The sequence below is a fragment of the Pongo abelii genome, chromosome 2, assembly GCF_028885655.2.
Source record: "Pongo abelii isolate AG06213 chromosome 2, NHGRI_mPonAbe1-v2.0_pri, whole genome shotgun sequence".
Lineage (NCBI taxonomy): Eukaryota > Metazoa > Chordata > Mammalia > Primates > Hominidae > Pongo > Pongo abelii.
The window spans coordinates 108,733,550-108,755,420 of NC_085928.1; the positions used below are offsets into that span (position 1 = coordinate 108,733,550).

Sequence of the window (21,871 nt, forward strand, 5' to 3'; positions counted from 1 at the left end):
CCCAAATCTCATCTTGAATTCCCATGTGCTGTGGGTGGGACCCAGTGGGAGATAATTGAATCATGGGAGTGGTTTCCCACGTACTGGTCTAGTGGTAGTGAATAAGTCTCATGAGATCTGATGGTTTTATCAGAGGTTTCCACTTTTGAGTCTTCCTCATTCTCTTTTGCCTGCCACCATCCACGTAAGATGTGACTTGCTCTTCCTTGCCTTCCACCATGATTGTGAGGCTTCCCAAGCCACTTGGAACTGTAAGTCCAGTTAAACCTCTTTCTTTTGTAAATTGCTCAGTCTCATGTATGTCTTTCTCAGCAGTGTGAAAACGAACTAATACACCTGCCAACAACGAGAGTGATCTTTAAAGTGGATCCTGCTCCAGCTGAACCTTGACTGGCGCCTGTGGGAGACCCTGAAATGGGGGACAGAGCTAAATCATGTCCAAATTCCTGACTTACAGGAACTGTGAAATGAGAAATATGAATAAATAGGGGTTGCTTTAAGCCAGTAAGTTTTGGAGTACTTCGTTATGCAGTGATAGATGCACTGAGGTCATTCAGAGCTGGAACGTATCGCATATCCCCTGCAGTCCCTGCTTGGGAGCACAAGGACACCTCATTAATTCTCAAATTAATGACCAAATTTTGAAATTATTTCACTAAGAAACTGGAAAAATGAATTGTGGGAAGACAATATTTTAAATATTTACCCCAAGTTATCCTGAGAGAGATATATATATAAAATACTTATATATAATTATAATATATATAATTTATCCTCAAGAGAGATATATATATGTTTTCTGATCCACTGTCAGAAAACAACTGTTAATACAGAGAACCCACATTACTCCAAAAGTGCTCCAGAGTTCAGCTGGAGAGAGAGAGAGAACGAGATCGAGCACATGGGCATAAGGAGCGAGCCATTTCCAAGGAATTTCATCTCACTTCCCACATGAGAGTCCTCCTAATGTTACGGGATCTTTGGGGTGTTGGTTTTCTGGCTGGAAACCTCTGTGGCCAGTGGTGCCTTTGCCCGTGTTTTGTTCAGGCCTGCTGGGCTTGTTCCACCCACTCAGCCTGGCAGGCTGAGCTCGGCTCACACTACGGGCCTGGATCCCGTGCCTGCCAAGGGCAAGTCAGGTATGGAGCAGCAAGGGGTGTGTAAGCGTGGGACCCAGCCACTGCAGTTATACACACCGGCTGCTGCAGTGGGGCAGGCAGCTCCAAGTGCTGGCATGGGTGCGGGCCCTCTGCAAAGCTGCAGCTGGACCAGGCATGCATGCAAGCAGCTTCCACGGCTGCCAGTGCGGAAGACGGTAGTGCCCAGAAGCTTGGAGATGCTAGGAACTGCAGGGCCCCAAAGAGGGAGTCACAGCCCTGACTCAGGGAACTAACTCCCAGGTCTGGGTTCCCTGAAGGGCTACAGGTCTTCTCTCCTTCCCGCACAATGTGGTGAGCAAGGGGCATTTCAGCCCTGTTTGTGTTATAGCTCTTTTAGCCTCACCATTTGGCGGGTCCTGAGTTCTTGTCCTGTGGCCAGGAAGAATGAAGTATGTGGACAAGTGGAGGATGAGCAAGATGAAGAGGAGCTTTACTGAGTGATAGAACAGCTCATAGGAGACCTGCAGGGAGTAGCTCCTTTCCGCAGCCAGGGTGTTCCGATGAGTGTTCAGCTCCCAGCAGAGAGGGTAGCTGGTCTCCCCAGGCAGGTCATCCCAAGTGTTCAGCTATCAGCAGAGCGGGTAGCTCTTCTCTGCAGCTGGTTGTCCCATTGTCTTTGCTCTGCTTTGGCTGAGCCCAGGGCCTTTCTGGGCCTCAGGAGGGAGAAACTGCATATGCCAATTGGCCCGTGGGCAGCCATAGGTGGGACCAGAAAAGGCACAAGTTCTCATTCCAGTCAGGTCCACAGAACTGGCAGCCCAGCCCCCAGCTTCCAGGCCGTCCCTGGCCTGAAGGTGGGGCCTCACCAGGGACCCGCCCCCTTCTGCCCAGGAGACTGTCTGCCTCCTGCAGCCATCCATGGTGCCCAGACTGCTTGCACCAAGGGGCACCTGCAGGTCAGCACCAAGACACCCTTAGCCTCCCCGTCAGTTTCCCCTCCCCTCCACCAGTGCTTGTTGGTGCCCAAAGTCCAGAGGGGGCCACCGTGGCAGGAGGCTGGCTTTTCAGTGCTGCCCCAAGTGTGCACACACCCTGCTGAGCTGTGACAATGCCCGGCTTCGGCTTCAACCCCACTCTGAGATCTGGCTCCCGAGGGTGCACAGTGCAGATACCCAGGTCCTGTGCCTGGGAAGGCGAGTCTCCCACCTGCTCCATGAAACGTGCAGGCAGCTCTGGCCACGCCTCCTCGCAGTCTGGGGTAGGGGTTCCGGTTCCTTGCTGGGCCCATGCTGGCATCTGAGGCAAGAGTGACGTCACCACAAGTTCTTCCTGTGGTCCCAGTGCTCAGGGGTGGCCTAGGGCTCTCCCTTGCCTGGCTCACAGCCCTGCCCAGCAGGAGTGCCTCCAGGAGCGGATTGCAGGCCCTGGGCCTGGTCCTAGGGAGCATCAGGCTCAGCGGTCACCCACTGTGGGGCAGACCCTGGGGATCCGGCCCTGGGAAACCCTGCGCAGAGCCTCCTCCCAAGGCGCAGGAATCCGGCGCCAGTCTGCAGGGAGGGCGCGGTGGCCGCGCCACTGGCTGGGTCCCCAAAGTGAGCACTGCTCCCACTTCCCACTCCCGGCCCCCAAAGGACAGCCCCAGCTCCGCGCCCCAGGCGCGGCCCCCGTGCTCCATGTGCAAGCGTGGCACCACCCCAGGCCCAGCTCCACCTGTGGCCCTTCTCTGCCTGCTCCTCCATGCACAATCACGCTGCTCCCCCGCCGGCAGGCAACTCAACCTGGCCCCATTGCGGCAGTCCCCCGGGAGACAGGCTCCAGGGGTATCCCTGCGGCAGGCTCCGGGGACTGTCCGCCCTCCTGGCAACAGCAAGCAATAGTGGTGGTAACGCGGACCAGAGTCCAGAGCAGTGGTGGCTCCGGGCCTGGAGGCAGGCCCCACTCAGCCACACAGGGGTGGGGACGGCGCAGTCGTCTGCCGCAGGGACACGGGGCACAGGGGTCTCACCATCACCACTGCTGCTCCTGCAGCCGCTCCTGCCGCCACCACTCACACCTCCCTGCTACTGGCGGCACAATGGCAGCAGCCACTCCAGACGGCCCACTGCTGCCATCACTAGGTACCAGTGTGTTTCCATCACTATTTCCCTCATGCTGACACCTTCCTGTGGAGGTGTCATTTTCTAATAAGCAATATTTTCCCACATCAGCTGGGATTCATAGCATTTTGAAAAACAAATTACAATTTGAAGGTGGGGGACACCTTTTTATGGACATTACACTTTACTAAATATTTCCCTGGGTTTCTCTATAACTAAAAAAAATAACTGTAAGGAGATACAAAATTTCTTAAGTGATCATAAGTGGAAAGCAAAATTGCAGAAGCTACTGATTTTCTTGCTTACTCTAATTTTTCTATGATCATCATGCATTGCTTTGTGTATTAGTTTGTTTTCACACTGCTGTAAAGAACTACCTGAGACTGGGTAACATATAAAGAAAAGAGGTTTGACTCACAGTTCCGCATGGCTGGGGAGGCCTCACAAAACTTACAATCATGGCAGAAGGTGAAGAGAAAGCAAAGCACATCTTAACACGGTGGCAGGAAAGTGGGCGAGCAAGGGGGTAAATGCCAAACACTTTTAAACCATCAGACCTCGTGCAAACTCATGAAAACAGCATGGGGGAAACCATCCCCCATGATCCAACCACCTCCCACCAGGTACCTCCCTCAACACATAGGGATTACAATTTGAGATGAGATTTGGGTGGGTGGGGACACAGAGCCAAACCGTATCGTTCTGCATGATTTTTAGCATTCTAAGATCAAAAACAAACACATCATTTTCAAAGTACATGAATGATACCAATAATAGTTAGAAAAGAATATGACATTTTATTTTCACTTATGGACATACAGTACATGAATTTAGAAATAAAATCATCGCAGGATTCTGAAATACTGATACCTTAAGATCTAACACACTGATATTAGTCCATTCCCTACAAAGCAGCCACATTAGCAGTTCAGATTTGGTCTTTGTTGTAGCTGTTGACATTAAGTTCTTTAAGTGAAATGCCCAGCAGCATTTAAATAATATTTTACAGCAGACATGAACTAAGTTTCAATATTCCATCTTTGGAACAAATTATGCTTATTTACATGTTAACAGGTGGCTATATTTACTTACCCTATTGTGAGTTTAATGACTGATTTTAAACTACAGAGGGTTTTCCAGCTATTATTTCCTTTAGAGTTTCTAAAAGTAACAACTTATATTAATGTTTTATAAAAGATAATGATGAAAAAAAAGTAATGCTGAAATAAAGGCGCTTTTAGAAATATTTAAGGACAACATAAAGTATTAATATTGGAAAAAAACTGTACATATTTTCAAGCACAACACTGAAATATTGTAGCAGTGTTTAACTGAATTGTTTTAAAATAGTGGTAATTATACTACCTTACATACTGTTCTAATATTTAAATCTCTTAATTACAATTTGAATATACAATCTGACTTACAATTAGAACTATGCACAGTTTCTGAAGCATATTTTTCAGGTTTTTGCACAAAAATTAATGTTTAAGTTGGTCCTTGATTTGGAGTACTATAACTACCTGGAAGCACTAAGTTTTAGACACATTCATTGATAGCCATCAAAATCCTTGACAGAGTGAAAAACATCAAGAGTACCATGCGTGAAAAAGCAGCTGTTGCCCTCCAAGTGCAATATGAAATCTAGAACAAGACCCTCTCAGAGGCCTGCGTGTCTCAATGAGTGACCCTCAAAGAAACCAAAATGTATAGCAGGAAGTAGCTGACCAGTCATGGGCATCTTCCACATTGGGATAATCTTTAAAACAGAGGCAGCTTTGGACCTCTAGCGTAAGAGATAGACTTTACATTCTTTGATTTTATTTACACTTTTTTAAAAAGATAAAGTATATCTGAATTCTCTCATCACACCTAAACTGCTGGTGCACTGGCAGTTCAAGCTGATTAAAGTCATGAGGCAGCCCACCAGAGACTTTAAAGAACCCCAGACCTCATCCTCCTCTTTCCTATCATGAAGTCACAGACTGTCTCATCAAACTACTTGATGTCTGTAAGAGACTTACATTTTATAAACACAGTTAGCTTATTACTGAACTTTTAAGAAAAGTCCAAAGATGTGTGGAAAAGTATGCCTGCTAATAGTGACCGCTTCTACAATGACAATAATGAAACTGAGCTACAAAAATAATTTTGCTGTTTTAAATAATGAAAGGAGCTGGGTTTTTAAAATATATTACTTATTCTGCAACAGCTAATTAAATTGACAATCAATAGAATACAAGGAACAGATTCAGCTTCCTTTCTGCAAGCTGAATTCAGGTTATATTTTAATTACAGAATAGCTTCAAATTATAAATCTAACTGTCCCAATAGTAAAGAGACCATCAAGGCAGTAACATCAGATCAATTCTGTCATCATCCTGCATGGAGCACAAGATGTGCTTTTGGATAAAGGCATTAAAAAGACCTTGGGCTGATGTGGAAAGCGGGTCAGTAAAGACTCCAGTTCTGCACAATGGAATCTTCCACGCCAAGCCGCTTTCCACAAATACAAATTCAGTCTATCTTTTCTTTCTGGACCAGTCTGGGAGCATCGACAAAATCTTTGCCATTGTAAAGAATGATAAAAAATGTTCCAATGCTTGCAACTCCCCAGAAGAGCACATAGGCCAGTGTTTCTGTCCAAGTGTCACCTGTTGATATTAAGAAACAAAAAGCTAAATAAGTCGTTTGTTGATATCAGACCCAGTTTTCAGCTGTTTAGCACATTTTGGCAACATTAAAGTTTACTAGCACATTCACAGGAAAAATATAAGAACCTCTTAATTAAGGTTTAAACCGGTGGTTCTCAAACCCTGGCTAGTACCAGAATCTTCTGCAGAGCTTGATAAAGCATCAACTGTTGGGCCCCAAGAATCTGCATTCTAGCAAGTTCCTAGTACCCAGGTGATGCTGATGCTACCGATCAAGAGGCTACACTTTGAGAACCACTGGACTAAACGATTTCATATTATATTATACAAATAATAATGATCACTTTTAGTATATTTTAATAATACAAATAACTATTAAGTTTAATTCATAGTTCTATAACAGATATGAGCTATTGTCAAAATACCTGCACAAAAAATTTTAATAGAATATTCATAAATACCAAACATAAGTTATACATAACTTTTCTGAAGTTATGTATATTGTGTAGAGTATTTTTTGCATATACACAAATATATAAAACAAAGGTCAATCACATTTTCTTTAGAGATGGGGTCTTGGCTGTGTTGCCCAGGCTAGAGTGCAGTGGCTATTCACAAGCACGATTCCACTACTGATCAGCATGAAAGTTTTGTCCTGATGTTTCCAACCTGTATTGGTTCACCATTCCTTAGGCAACCTGGTGATCTCCTGGCTCAAAGAGGTCACCATATTGATGCTGAACTTAGTGCGGACATCCGATCAGCATAACACACTACAGACCAGAACTCCTGGGCTCAAGTGATCCTCCCACTTCAGCCTCCTGAGTAGCTGGGACTACAGGCACACACCACAGCACCCAGCCAATAACATATTTTAATGACATATTTAGCCCAACTCTGCTGATATGCATTTTCCAAAGTCCGAAGTTCATAAAGGTTAGCAGCAGGCCGGTGGGCAAAGATCTACTTTGTTTTACTCCTTGAATAGCTGAACCTAGAGAATAGCTGAACCTAGAGAATAGCTTCTCTCTCTGCAACACTACTGGCCTCATTTGCAGAAGGAGAAACACATACAGGGAATAACAGCCAATGAGCACACCAGGGAAGAAACTAGCATCCAGACTCCTTCCTAACAAGCCCTCACAGATCATGCTACATTTGTTTTCTATTCTGTTTGAAAACCACAGCAGGAGCTAGAAATCAGATATTACCATACCCAAACATCACAAAGTTATTATAAGAATAAACTGACATGAGATGTTACCATCCACAGCATCCAATCTCTTTTTACTCAAAATATACTCGAATTTGCATAATTGCTCATTTTCATGGCTCTGAATTTTAAAATTCTTCTTGGACAAAAGAAGAAGGGCAGTTCCTTGTTAGCCACTCGGCTGGACACTCCCTAAAGGAATCATCCGTTTTATTCAGGCAGAGCTCTTGGTCTTGACTTTCCTGCCTCTCCAGAGATTCTTTAAGTAAATGTGGGTATAGCCACAACAACAAAATGAACTAATTTAACAGTAGAGTGGCTCCCCAAAAATGGCATGCGCTGGGCAGTGTTTTCAGGAAAGAAGGCAGAGGATCTAGAGAGGAAATGAAAGCAGGGTTTGGCCGCTGAGGAACCAGCACATGCTGCCTCTTCCTTCCTGCCCCAAAACCTGCAGTCATGTCCCAGGCAAGGCCTGTGCTTCAACCTGTTTTTGTATTGTAAGGTAAGAACGGTTTTTACATTTTTAAATGGTTATAAACACAAAAGCAAAGAATGTACAGCCATCCATAAAGACAAAAATATTTACTACCTGGCTCTTTACAGAAAAATCTTGCTAACTATAATAATAATAAGATGGCTCTTTCCCCCTACTCAACATTTCAGCATTTAGTCAAAACTACGTCACGACTGTCTACAGGGCTGAGCACTGAGGGGAATACAGAGATGAACAGGTAACTGAGCCTCCCAATCAAAAAAGGTGACAGAATTAGTGGTGGTGGTGGAGTGAGTCCTTAATTCAGCAAACATTTACTGAGGGCTTACTATATCCTGGACAAAGGAGATAAAACAATGAGTAAGACACAGTCTTTACCTTCAAAAAGTTGCTGATCCAGTGAAAAAAACAAACAAGTATGCAAATCATTACTATCCAAAAAGAAATACACACTGGGTATGTCAGGTACACCAAAGAGGTATACCACCTCTGAAAAATAACTCCCTATGTATTAATGAGGTTAAAAGAGGAAAGTGCTGGGAGAGAGGACCAGGAGTGCTATGGAAATCCAGATAGAAGGTGAAGACTTCGGTGTGGGAGAGACACTCTGTGAGAGGGGAGCATACGAATGGTGCCCCGAGGATGGTGGAATTCAGACAGGCAGAGAGAGGTTGGCTCAACGAATTCAGGATAGAGGATGAAGGCTGGAAGGTGCCTCTTCTTTCAGAGTGACTAGGATTGCACCTCCAAGGTCCAATACACCAAGTCTCAGACTCAAACCTCCAAAGTACAGGACATTACTCAAAAGAGAAGAAAGAATACATTCTTCTCACTTTAATCTTAAATGCTTTATTAACTCAGTAACATAGCAAAATATTGAGAAAAAAGAAAACCAGTAAAGACCTTGTCTCCTCAGGTTCTTAGGCAATTTTACTCTCAACCTTTAAAATTTAATGATAAGTAATATCTTAATCCATTAACATTTATTTGAGTTGGTTAAACTATACATCCATAAATGGAATACTTTGCAGCCATTAGCAATTAAGAACATGGGAAAACATACTGCTCAGTGAAAAAAAGCAGATAATGAAAATACATATCTCACTTTTGAAAAAAAATCACAGACACTTATTAAAACATCAAAATGTTAAGAGTGGTTAGCTTCTCTCTCAAAGGTATGATGATAAATATTTTCTCCTTTTCTACCTACGTGTGTTTTCTATAATTACTATGTATTACTTTAGTAATGTGAAAGGAAAATAAAATCTCAGGACTCCAAATTTACTATGCCAAAGGAAAAAGTTAAACTTGGGAACTGAGTCTCACAAAACTACCCTCCTTTTGTTCCTAAGTAGACGGCTGCAAAGATAGTGGGCCATATATCCTCACAGATGGCCACCCTCACAAACAGTCACAAGCAAATTCCTTGTGGGCCCCAAAATCTTTACCCTAAAAGACAGTCCTGTTGAATCTCCCTCACCCTGACAATGTAAATTAACAGTTTATTTTCACAGGTATGGGACAAGGACAAGACTAGAAAATCATCCCTCCGCCCACCCCAAAACAAATGCAGATCTGACTTCTTTATCTACTCTATGTTTACTTTGTCTTACATAAAATGCAGATTTACTGAGCAGGAGATGAATGCATAATTGACTGTTCCTCTACCCCGTCCTTTCACATGTAACATGGATTCAGTGAGTGCTAATCAAAGCCTCACAAGAATGTGACCACTTATCTTACTACCTACCCTCCCCTTTTGTTTCCATTCCTCCTTCCTCTCCTGTACACTCTTTCCCCATTTAATGCTGAAGTCCTTAAAACCCTCTTTGGAAAAAGCACAAGATACTGATCCTACTGTATCTTGTGTCTCTTTTTCCTGGGCAGGTCCTCAACCTTGGCAAATTAAGCCTCTAAACTGACTGAGACCTGTCTCAGACACTCATTGATTTACAGTAATAAGAAAAACATGTTTTTAAAATCTGAGGTTAAAAAAAACGACAATCATCAAACTACTAGGTATGTTATTTTTCTTCCTGTCACATCTAATGACAAATTTCATCTACTCCACTTTACCCATTAAATTTAATAGGGAAACATCAAGTGTTCAGTGAACTCAAAAACTTAAGATGTTGTAAAAGAAAGGTCAACATTCTAACTAAGAAACAAATGTGTGGAACAGACTTACCAGCCATAAGCAAACAGATAATGCACATTGAAAAGGCAACAACCATGATAATAGGCAACTGGAAAAGACAATAGAAAGAGATCATCATTTAAGAATGCTAATCAATGGCTGCAAAATCAGTTGTGCATGCATTGCTTGGGAAAAGAATAAAACTCATCTGTCAGCTAATACACAGCTAATATCTTTTGTCAACAAAACATTATTATTTATGGGTTCAATCACAACTGCCCTAGACTTTAGATGGGGGATGTGGTAAGATCGGAAGAAGCATGCTTTTGCTCCAAGCCAAAGAGTGCTAAATGGAAGGAGGATGCCCAGATGAGGACCTAGAACACTAGGCCTCCCTTCCATTCCAGGGCACTTGACCGACTGGAAAGAAAATCCAGAGCGGCTCTTGCAGGGTCTGGTGAACAGAGGAGTCAAAAAGGAGAGAAGCATCAAAAATAAACTTTGCCTTCCATGTAACACGTTTGTCTCCGGCAATTCCCTCAATGTAAGAGAATTGAAGTTTTCCTGAAATGAGAAAGCTTCCACATTCCCTTTGCTTATGTGACTTCACATGAAAAGGATGTGTGAGACAGTCTGAGGAAAAGAAAACAAATGCTCCACAGTTACTGTACTCCTCAGCCTGACCTCTTTGGAAAACTTAAGTATTTATATTTCATGTAATGAAATATAAAACAACATATAACATTTTAAATTGAGACTGAAACCATCTATACCTTCAGACACAATGCTTTTAAAAACTTGAAAAATACAAAATGGTTTCTTACAGCCAGGAATTTCCAATCCCTTGGAACACTTAAAGGACTATGAGATTCTAATTCATCCACTGAATAGTTTCCAAGAAATAAGTCTATGGAATCCTAGAACAGAAAGGAAGAAATTCGTAAACTCAGTGTGAGATAACATTAGTGATGTACAATGCAAAGATACAACCGCCTAATGCCAGGAAAGCATAAAATACAAACTTACTTGTCTAAATCCATCGGAAAAGTTGTTCTTATAATATCGTATCATTGAGTTCCAGCCATCCATTATAAGTCCCAAATGAGTTCTCTTTCCAGTTCTGGTTAAAGAGGTTAAGTTTTAAGTTACAGATTTGTACACTGAATTCTCACACTGTTTTATGGCCAATAAGCATAAGGTATAGAAGTAAGTGAGTGACAGATTTTAAAAACCATCCCTGAAAATATAGATACTTCACAGAAGAAATCACTTGTAGGTCCAAGAAATACCTATTTTCTTTCTAAAATATTACCAGAGGAGGCACAAAGAAACACACTAATTCCAGTTGCAAAGACAAGAAATATGAAGAGAAATACATAGCCCAGGTTAAGTGGTAGGACACAGCAAAGCAAACAGGCTAGAAATCTTATTCTGCTTCCAGGGAACCCACACAGCAGAAAAAGAGCCACTGCATGAGTAATACATTCAAAATGTTCTAATTCCTCAATACTCAGTGTGGTCTTTGAAAGCAGCATCAGCATCACCTGGGTGCTTTTTAGAGCATATCTCAAGACTGGTGCTTCAGGTACACGGTAAGGTCTGAGAAGCACTGCGGAGCAGTGGCTCTCAACCCTCCCCAAGCATCAGAATCTCCCAGGGTGGCTAAGAACACACCAGTACCCGGGCCTCATTTCCCAGAAATCCTGACTCCACAGGTCTCAAGTGAGGCCCAGATGCTGGAGTCTTGCTGCTGTTGCTGCTGCTGTCTGAAAGCTGCCCAGGTGATTTTTAAAAGCACCAAGACTGTGAACTACTGATGTGGAATGCTATTTTAAAAGCATGGCTTGCCTGGTAAAGTCAGTCTTCAAGGCACCAGTTCCCGCATATTGCTTGGCACAAGCATTTGCATTGTCAGCCCAGGCTGTAGAAAAAAGCAAAAACAGCTGATAATGATTAAGATGACAAACAAAGTTCTAAATCCAGAATATTAATTTATTTCAAAATTTGAGCAACTTTGTCTATATTAAAGAAATGACCTACCATTTTTGTAAATCTTCTCAAATTCATCTTGTTCTTCAAGCTTTTGTCCCACATGCAAAACTCCTAGTCTCTGGAATAAAAAACCACACCCAGATTTATGTGTAACAGATTTTAGCAGATATGATTTAGGAAGAAAAAGCAGTCCCCAAATTTTATCTCATGGTTCCTGGTTGCTGGATGCAGGCCAGAAATGTCTGTTGTCTATAGGGGGCCCCAGCTTGCAGCAGCCCTCTCCTGCCCAGGGCAGATTGCAAAGCCTCTCCTGAGGGCACCTTTGCCTTGCAGCCCCTGCACTCCCTTGAGGGACAGCAGCAGGACTATACTCAGGGAGAGGGTCAGAAGGGAGAGTGAAAGCTGCTATAGGATTCCAGCCACTACTTCCTCCCTCCCTCTTACCCCCAGTCTTCCACTGCCTCTACCCCTTGAGACCCCCTCATATGCATCATCCCTCAACTTCTTCACCCCTGAGTCACCCCTTACCCTCTGTCCCAGGGACCTTTGAGAATCTGATGAATGCCACCTAATCTACCTCCCCAAAAGTGCACACACACAGACATAGAATATCCCGGGGTTGCTGGGCCCACTGAATCCCCTCTACGGACTCCCCTTTAGAGACCACCAACCACAGATGACAAGTCCCTGCCTTGTCTCAGACCATCACCTCTGAGAACCACCATCTTCATTGCTTACCTCAGATGACACCTCATCTCCACCTCAGAAGGAGTCATTCCCACCCTCAGACACAGCACAGGAGCCACCTTGGTGACCTTTAGCTGGGTAAGAACTCTGCCTTCACTGGCAGACTTGGAGAGGCACAAGTAGACAGCCCCTACACTAGTAGGCAAAGCTGCTGGAGAGGCTCCTGCCCCCACTCTCTGAAGGTTGGTTAGGTTTCATAATACTATATATAGCATGTAAAATTGTAAAATATGGATTGCAGAGCCTAGTCAAGTTAAGTTTTGGTTAATCAGCCATGGAACCAAACCATTCCTAATATTGTTTCTATTAAAAACTACACTCAGAAGACCTTCCAACAGACGAGGACATAGCACAATACAAACTACAGACTACTCCAACAGGGACAGCACTCCTCTGGCAGGTGCGACTTTAAGATTCAAGAACAATTCATTCTGAAGCGGGTATTTTACCTCCATAATTTCTTTCTCGGTATCATACAATTGTCAGAAATAAAGTTGAATGCTTACTAATTACCTGAACAGGAAACCACGTGGTATGCATTTTGTCTGCCCCTCACAACAAATGCCAATGTGATTTAAAAATTGGGGCTCTACATCTTTTTCATTCCAAATATACACAGAAGAAAAAAACTATTTTTCTCAACAGCACAGTCTAGTGGTAAAGCAAAGCTGTGTCAGAAACTTTTTACTTTGGAGTCAATATTCCTTGCTAGTAATAAGAGAGAGATAAATAGAAACAATCTTGAGGTGCTACTTTTGTATTAATGAAATAGAAAAAAAAGAGGCTAGACACAGTGGCTCAAGCCTGTAATCCCAGCACTTTGGGAGCTGAGGCTGGTAGATTGCTTGAGCCCAGGGGTTTGAGACCAACCTGGGCAACATGGTGAAATCCTGTCTCTACAAAAAAATACAAAAATTAGCCAGGCATGGTGGCACATGCCTGTAGCCCCAGCTTTGTGGGAGGCTGAGTTGGTAGGATGGCTTGAGCCCAGGAGGCAGAGGTTGCAGCAAGCTGAGACTGCACCACTGCACTCCAGCCTGGGCAACAGAGCCAGACACTTTCTCAAGGAAAAACAAAAAAAAAATTAAAATTAAAATATTGAATGCTGGAAAGAGTTCAATGAAATGGATTTACTTATTCATTGTTGGTGTCAGTGTAAACTGGTATGACGCTCTTGGAAAATAATATATTTATTCTCTTTAACCCAGTAATTCCACTTCTAGGAATTAACATGAAGGAAATAATTCAAGTTAATAATAACATATACAGATACATTCTCTACAGTGTTATTTATAAACCAAAAATGTAGCAATCTGAATGGCTTAGTAAATTACGGCACAACAATACAACCATCAGAAACTGTGATTACATAAATGCTAAGGGAAAATGGCAAAAGTGAAAACTGTGCATACACAGACTGACCCTAGTTATGGAAAATGTGACATCCATGGGCAAGACACAAAAATAAAAAGAGCTGGGTTAGGGTGTGGGCAATGTGAATATTTTTTGTTACTGGGTTTTAAAGAAGATGTTTAATTTTTTGCTGTGTTGTTTTTCAATTAAAAAAAAACAAAAAAGGATTCGCACCTGAAGTTGGGCCTGAAGTGAACGACGAGCTAACAAACTCTGGATCACATTGGTTCTATCTAGACAATCCATGCAATTGCTTCGGAACACGCCTTCCTGGTTTGCCACCACCTGGCCAGCAGAGTCCACTAGAAAATAACTAAAACATATTTGTATAAACACTCTCATACCAAAGTAGGTCAGATTTACTAAGGACTTAACTCTTATAACATGGGTCTCATTTCAGTGACATTATTAAAAACTGTAAATTAAAAGGTCAGACAGGAATGTGTGGTCAGGCATATGTGATTATCCTAGACCAAAAAGAAGTCTAAATGGCTGAGGCAAGACAGCTCCCCATCCAAAAAATGGCTGAAGATTAGAGATCATCTCACCCCAAAGATGTGAAAAAGTAGAGTTAAGAGTATTAAAAAGGTTGCTGTGCAAATCAATCATGTTTCCCAAAGCCAGATGAGGGCTTCCTCTAACATAATTATTCCAACTATATCCCTAGATGTCAGGGCTTTATGATTCATGTACTATCTTTAGAATCCTCTGGGTTGCTTGTGAAAAGATTCCTGGCCTTGAGATCAACTGAATCAGAATCTCTGAGGCAAGGATTGAATATTTTGCATTAAAAATACTTTTAGCTGGGCGTGGTGGCGCATGCCTGTAATCCCAGCTACTTGGGAGGCTGAGGTGGAAGGATTACTTGAGCTCAGGAGTTCAAGACCAGCCTGAGCAACATAACGAGTCCCTGCCTCTAAAAGAACAAAAACGTAGCCAGGTATGGTGGTGCATACCTGTAGTTAGAAGGCTAAAGTGGGAGGATCACTTGAGCTCAAGGGTTAAAGGCTGCAGTGAACTATGATCACACCACTGCACTCCAGCCTGGGTGACCAAGTGATATCCTGTATCTAAATTAAAAAAAAATTTTTTTTAAATACTTTTTTTTTTTGGAGATGGAATCTCCCTCCGTCACCCAGACTGAAGCACAGTGGCATGATCTCAGCTCACTCCAACCTCTGCCTCCCAGGTTCAAGTGATTCTCCTGCCTCGGCCTCCTGAGTAGCTGCGATTACAGGCACCCACCACCATGCCCGGCTAATTTTTGTATTTTTAGTACAGATGGGGTTTTGCCATGTTGGCCAAGCTGGTCTTGAACTCCTGACCTCAGGTGATCTGTCTGCCTCAGCTTCCCAAAGTGCTGGGATTACAGGCGTGAGCCACAGCCCCCAGCCAAAAAAAAAAAAAAAAAAAAAAAAATTCTTAAATGGGTAATACATGCAAATAGTACAAGATTTATAAAGAACAATTGGGTATTATTTGAAAAATCAATTTCCCTTTCTCCCCTTAAACACCCAGATGTCTGTACTGCAACCAACCACAGTTACCAGTTCCCATGTTTTCTTTAACAAGCTCCTTGATAATTCTATGAATTCAAAAATCTGACAACACACAGTGTGATGGTTAAGAATATGGATTCAGGAAGCAAACCATCTGTTTGCTAGCCTTAGCATCATATGCAACTTACTAACTGTAGAACTTTAAATAGTAAGCTTTTTCATCCACAAAATGGAGGTAACAGCAGCACCACCATTAGGTTTCTCTAAGGTTTGAATGAGATAACACATAATGCACATAAAGTACGTAGCACAGTGTATGGAACACAGCAAACAATGAATACTGGATAATATTAACTGTTGAAACTATTCTCCAAAATCCAAAAGGAGGAAGAAAATGCAAATGATTCATCAAAGGCTAAATACAAATCATGACCTCAGGAATAAAAGCCTGGAAGAATGTGTTAGGATGAAAAATCTACATATGGATCATGCAGAATTGGTAAGGTTTGTTTAGAGTTGGTATACATATATGTGTGTGCAAGGGTGTGTATGTGTGTTCGTACCCCATTAATACTTATAAAATCCTAGATATGTTATAAATATTATTGCTTAAACTATACAGTAAGTTATCATCTCCACTTTACAAATGAAGAAACCGAAGTCTGAAGATAACTAAGTGGCCCTGGGTCATATTACTACTAAGAGAAAAACTTAAATTCAAACCAAGGTATGTTGGATCCCAAAGCCCAGATTCTTTCCACTACCCCAAAAACCCTTAGAAAAGTCTTGAGAGATCATCTGAAAGTCACCAGTGAAAGCTCTGCTCTCCCTGTGGACCACAGTGAACAGCAACGAACACAAACTCTGCAGCCAACTCTCCTTCTTTCTTACACTCTTGTACGGCAGCAGTTAATGGGTGAACCCAAGGAACTACCTCCTCCAACAACATGCCAGGGCCAGCCAATGTTTTCTCTAATTGCCCAACAACAGGAGGTCAATTTCCCTTCTGTGTTCGTGACAAAACCTCACAGAAAAAAAGCAGATTTAAATAACTGTAGTTGATTACCTAATGTATATAAAAAGATATTTTTGAAAACTGAGCAAATGTCTATCAAAGAGGTTTTACTATATTATTGTGTAACTAATTAAAAAGTGCATTTGGGTTGCCAGGTTTAGAACTATCACACACAGGCAGAAGAAAATGGTAGTATGATTTACAGATTCCTTCTTCTGGCTTTAAAATCGGTAAAGACTGACATGCATAGAGTATGGTAAACCTGAACCAACATGATAATATAGTACTGCAAAGACATTCAGACCCTTTGATCCATTAATCCTACTCTGAAGAATTTTTTTAAAGAAATAAATTTAACAGATATAAAATATATATAATGATTCATGGCACCACAATCTTTCATGATAGAAAGAGGAAAGGAAATAAACCAGGTGCTCAGGGTGAAGAAAAGCACTTTCTTAGAACTATGTTATGATAAAACAGAATACAGAAAAGCCATTAAACACTATCATTACAGACACTGTACAGGTTAACAACAAAATACTTGTGATAGAATGTCTAGTGGAAACAACAATACAAAATAGTAGTAAACCAAGTTCAACTATATAAAAATTTGTAAATGTGTGGTAGATAATTTATAAAAACATGAAGATACCTGGCCTTGGGTTATTTTTAAGAATTTAAAAATATTTTGGAGTCACCAAGTCTCATCTTTCCAGTGAAGAAATTAAAAATAATAAAATAGTACAGAAAAGCAATGATAATTCAGTGAACTGTATTTGTAAGTCTGCTAGATGACGCATAATAAAATATGACTGATATATATACCTCTTCCCTCTACCTCCTTAAGGAAATAATATAGCTTACCTTAATTCATCTTGCATTTCTGCTACCTGATCCAATAAAATACTTAGTCGATCCCATCTCATATTTTTACATTCCTTATGGAAGTCAAAGGCAATGTATCTACCAAAAGAAAAGATATTCAGAAACCGACCAGAGATCATTCATTTTCCTTCTATTAATAATACCTTCATAAGCTGATTTTCCTCTTTATATCAGTGCATACATATTTCTTGGGAACACCAGAACCTCCTTCACTCTGGGTTTATCAATATACATATACTACATGCACACACACACCCCTTCTCATGCTCATACCTAGCAGAGGAAAAAATATATATATGATATGTGCAGATATAAACATGAAAATATATGCATATATCTATCCTCACAGGTTCTTCTGGGGCCCTCAGGAGGAGGAGAGGAGAAACACAACAAATGCTAGTGAAGTAAGCTCAAGTACAGCAATCAGGTATGCACTGCGAAGAGGCCTAGTCCAAATTCCTTAAGACAATTCTAGTGGCAAAGTATTATCTATGGAAACTCTCTGGAGCACAAAGCCTCAATGAGAGAATTTTAATCAGAGACTAAACTCAAAACTTGACTGAAAAGAAGTTATTCTGCAACATAAATTATGCTAGAGAAATTTCAAGCCAACAAAATATCATGCTTTGATCTACTATTGAAAAAAATGCAAGCTGAAACATATGTCTAGTGAGCTCTATGTAATCATGCACATATGTAAGTGCACATCTGATCTGAAAAGACCTGCAACAGATTTCTGGTGAGGTACCTCATCATTCCACTTCCCAAAGAAGACACCATTGTTGCAAATGTCTGCTCAAGTGGCTTCTCCGAGCCCTTCTGGTTAATCTGTAAAAAATTTCAAACACCATAGTTTTCAGTTTATTTCAAAGTAGAGAGTGGTACCAGAAAAAGGACAAACTAGGAAGCTCTAAGCTCTCATGATTCTCCCATAGAAACATCAAAAAAACCCAGAAGCTGTCTGAGCCAACTTTGTAGGAGCTCTGAAAAACGATTAAAGGTTTTATAGTAACCCACCCAAGCACCCAATAAAGAAAAAGTCACTTTCAAAATGGTGGGAAAGTTTTGTGGCATTTAACTTGTCCTTGACCCAGCCCCTCACCAGAGTGGTGACAATCTTAGTCTTACAAGGGAATAACCGGGTTCTCAGTTCCCCTCATCAAACTAGAGGAGGCAGACCACACCCTATTTGCAAATAATTGTGTACATCTGTTGTAACATGAAGGACTAACTCGTCTCTGTCCCACATCTCTAAACACGGGCAGTAAAAATGGTGACCACTGCTTGTAAAATCTACAAGAGGAACATAAACCAATGGATGCCTGAGGCAAAAAATTCTGGATGGAGACATACAATAGACCATCTAAAGGCTGGAGAAGAAGCTTGGTGATATTCTTGGGAAATTAGGACTTTCAAAAGTAGCCATGTATATGAAGGAGTTTTGAAGGCCACCCACATAACCAGGCAAGATGCATGCTCAGAAGAGTCCTGAGAAGACCTTAAACCTTTACCACAGACTGATCCCTAGGCTCACAGCAAGCCTGGCTACTCAGTAAAGGACTGCCCCAGCATACAAGAAGTCTGCAAAGAATGCGGGACAGGGTGGTTCTCTCATTTTTGCTTTCTTTTTTTGTTAGTCTATTTCAGTTCTTGGAATTCAATGAAACCTGTCAAAACAGCTGAATAGAAGCAAAAGGAACAAACCTCAGTGAACATACACAATAAGAAACAGTTTTGGCAAAAATAGTTTGGAAAAGTCTCAAAAAAAATGGATTAGTAGAGTCTTTAACAATCAAATAAAACAAAAAAAACCCAGCAAACCCTAGGGGAAAAGGGGACTCTGACTTCCAGAGTTATGATATTATAATAATCAAACATATAATTTTAAAAAACATCACAGGTACAAAAATAAACAGAAAAACATGACTCATCCAATGGAACATAAGAAATTGACAGACGCTGTTTCTGTGGAAGCCAAGACAGGACTTGGCTTATTAGACAAAGACTAGACTTATTAGACAAAGACTTTAAAGCAACTGTCTTAAAAACACTCAAAGAGCTAAGGGGAAACACAGACAAACAACTAAATCAGGAAAACAATACATAAACAAAATGAGGATATCAACAAAGATAGAAAAATTATTATAAGAAGCCAAAAAATAATTCTGGAGCAAAAGAGTAGAAAAAGTGAAATAAAATATTTAGCACTATGGGAATTCCAGGAAGAGAGAGAGAGAAAGGCGGAGACAGATTATTTGAAGAAAAAAAAATATAGCCAAAACCTTCCCAAATGTGATGAATCTACAAACCCAAGCTCTGAACTCTAAGGAGACCCACACCAAAAACATTATAATCACATAGCTGAAAGACAAAAACAGAATCCTGAAAAGCAGCCAAGAGAGAGGAGACTCATCACACACAAGAGATTCTCAATAGGATTATTCGCCAATTTCTCATTAGAAATCTTGGAGGCTGAAGACAGTGGGATCATATATTTTAAATGCTGGAAGAAGAAAAAATTGTCAACCAAGAATTCTGTATCTGGCAAAACGTCCTTTAAAAATGAAGGAAAAACTAAGACATTCCTAGATAAACAAAACCTGAGGTAGTTCATTATCACTAAACCCAATCTATAAGAAATGCTAAAGGGAGTCCTTCAGGTTGAAATGAAAGGATGCTACAGAGTAACTTGCAGCCATATAGAGATATAAAAATTTCCAACAGGCTGGGCATAGTAGCTCACGCCTGTAATCCCAGCACTTTGGGAGGCCAAGGTGGGCAGATCACTTGAGGTCAGGAGTTCGAGACCAGTCCGGCCAACATGGCAAAATCCTGTCTCTGCCAAAAATAAAAAAATTAGCTGGGTGTGGTGGTCCACACCTGTAATCCCAGATACTCAGGAGGCTGAGGCAGGAGAATCACTTGAACCCAGGAGGCAGAGGTTGCAGTGAGCCGAGATTGTGCCACTGTACTCCAGCCTGGGTGACAGAATAAGACTCTGTCTCAAAAAATAAATAAATATATAAATAAATCCAAAAAGGTAAAGACAAGGGCAAATATAAAAGCCAGTATTATTAAAATCCTGGCCTGTAACTCCACTTTTTATTTCTACAGGATTTAAAAGTCAAATGCAGTCAGGAATGGTGGCTCACATCTGTAATCCTAGCACTTTGGTAGGCTGAGGCAAGAGGATGGCTTGAGGCCGGGAGTTCAAGACCGGCCTGGGCAATACAGTGAGACCCCCATCTCTATAAAAAACACAAAAAAATTAGCCAAGCATGGTGGTATGTGCCTATAGTCCTAGCTGCTCAGGAAGCTGAAGTGGGAGGATTCCTTCAGCCCAGGAGTTCAAGATTACACAGAGCTATGATCATGCCACTGCACACAAGCCTGGGCAACAGAGCAAGACCTTTTCTCTAAAAAATAAATACATATATACATAAATAAGAGCCAACTGCATAAAAATAATTATATATTGATGTTACTGAAACACAATATATAAAGATGGAATTTGCAATGTCAACATAAAAAGGAAGCATGATGGCTTTACAGGAGTAGAGCTTTTATATGCTTCTGGTATCAATCCAAATTAGATACTTATAACATTAGGATGTTATATGTAATCCTCATGGTAACCACAAAGAAAACAGCTATAGAATATACAGAAATGAAAATGAGAAGGTAATCAAAATATATCACTACCAAAAAAAATCAACTAAGCACAATAAGAGACAGTAATGGAGGAAATGAGGAACAAAAAGCTATAGGACACACAGAAAACAAATAAAATAACAGAAGTAAATCCTTATCAGTAATTACTTTAAAGGCAAATGGATTAACTCTCCAATAAAAATAAGTAGACTGGCAAAGTGGAAAAAAAATATGATCTAACTACATGCTGTCTCTAAGAGATTCATGTTAGACCTAAAGACACATATAGGTTGAAAGAGAAAGGATGAAAAAAGATATTTTGTGCAAATAGTAATCAAAAAAGAGCTGGAATAACTACACTAGTATCAGACAAAATACACTCTAAGTGAAACATTGTTACAAAAGACAAAAAAAGAACATTGTTTATTGATTAAATGGTCAATTTTCCAAGAAGATACAATTATAAACATATATGCAACAAACCATGACGGCCTAAAAAAATATAATGAAGCACACTGACAGAACTGAAGGGAGAAACAGAAAATTATATAATAATAGTAGGGGCTGGGTGCGGTGGCTCACACCTGTAATCCCAGCACTTTGGGAGGCCGAGGCGGGCGGATCACGAGGTCAGGAGATTGAGACCACTCTGGCTAACATGGTGAAGCCCCATCTCTCCTAAAAATACAAAAAATTAGCCAGGTGTGGTGGTGGGTGCCTGCAGTCCCAGCTACTCAGGAGGCTGAGGCAGGAGAATGGCGCGAACCAGGGAGGCATGCCACTGCACTCCAGCCTGGGCGACAGAGTGAGACACTGTCTCCAAAAATAAATAAATAATTTTTAAAAATTGTAGGAAACTTCAATACCCTACTTTCAACAATAGAACAATCAGACAGAGATGAATAAGAAAACAGAAAATTTAAACACCATCATAAACCAATCAGACCATATTAGTCTACCCAATAGCAGCAGA

The 21,871-nt window shown here is 41.2% G+C and overlaps 1 protein-coding gene across 2 annotated transcripts in view; it reads right to left on the reverse strand.

The window, feature by feature from the left end:
- Positions 1 to 3,973: 3,973 nt before the first annotated feature.
- The window catches only part of SACM1L (SAC1 like phosphatidylinositide phosphatase), a 54,999-nt gene continuing 37,101 nt past the window's right edge, over positions 3,974 to 21,871 (reverse strand). For both annotated transcript variants that reach the window (NM_001132538.1, XM_063721578.1), the window contains 9 exon segments: positions 3,974 to 5,850; positions 9,745 to 9,802; positions 10,518 to 10,610; positions 10,720 to 10,813; positions 11,542 to 11,614; positions 11,734 to 11,803; positions 14,020 to 14,158; positions 17,227 to 17,325; positions 17,996 to 18,075. In NM_001132538.1, coding sequence (NP_001126010.1) covers positions 5,714 to 5,850; positions 9,745 to 9,802; positions 10,518 to 10,610; positions 10,720 to 10,813; positions 11,542 to 11,614; positions 11,734 to 11,803; positions 14,020 to 14,158; positions 17,227 to 17,325; positions 17,996 to 18,075 — 843 coding nt within the window. In that variant the 3' untranslated portion in view covers positions 3,974 to 5,713.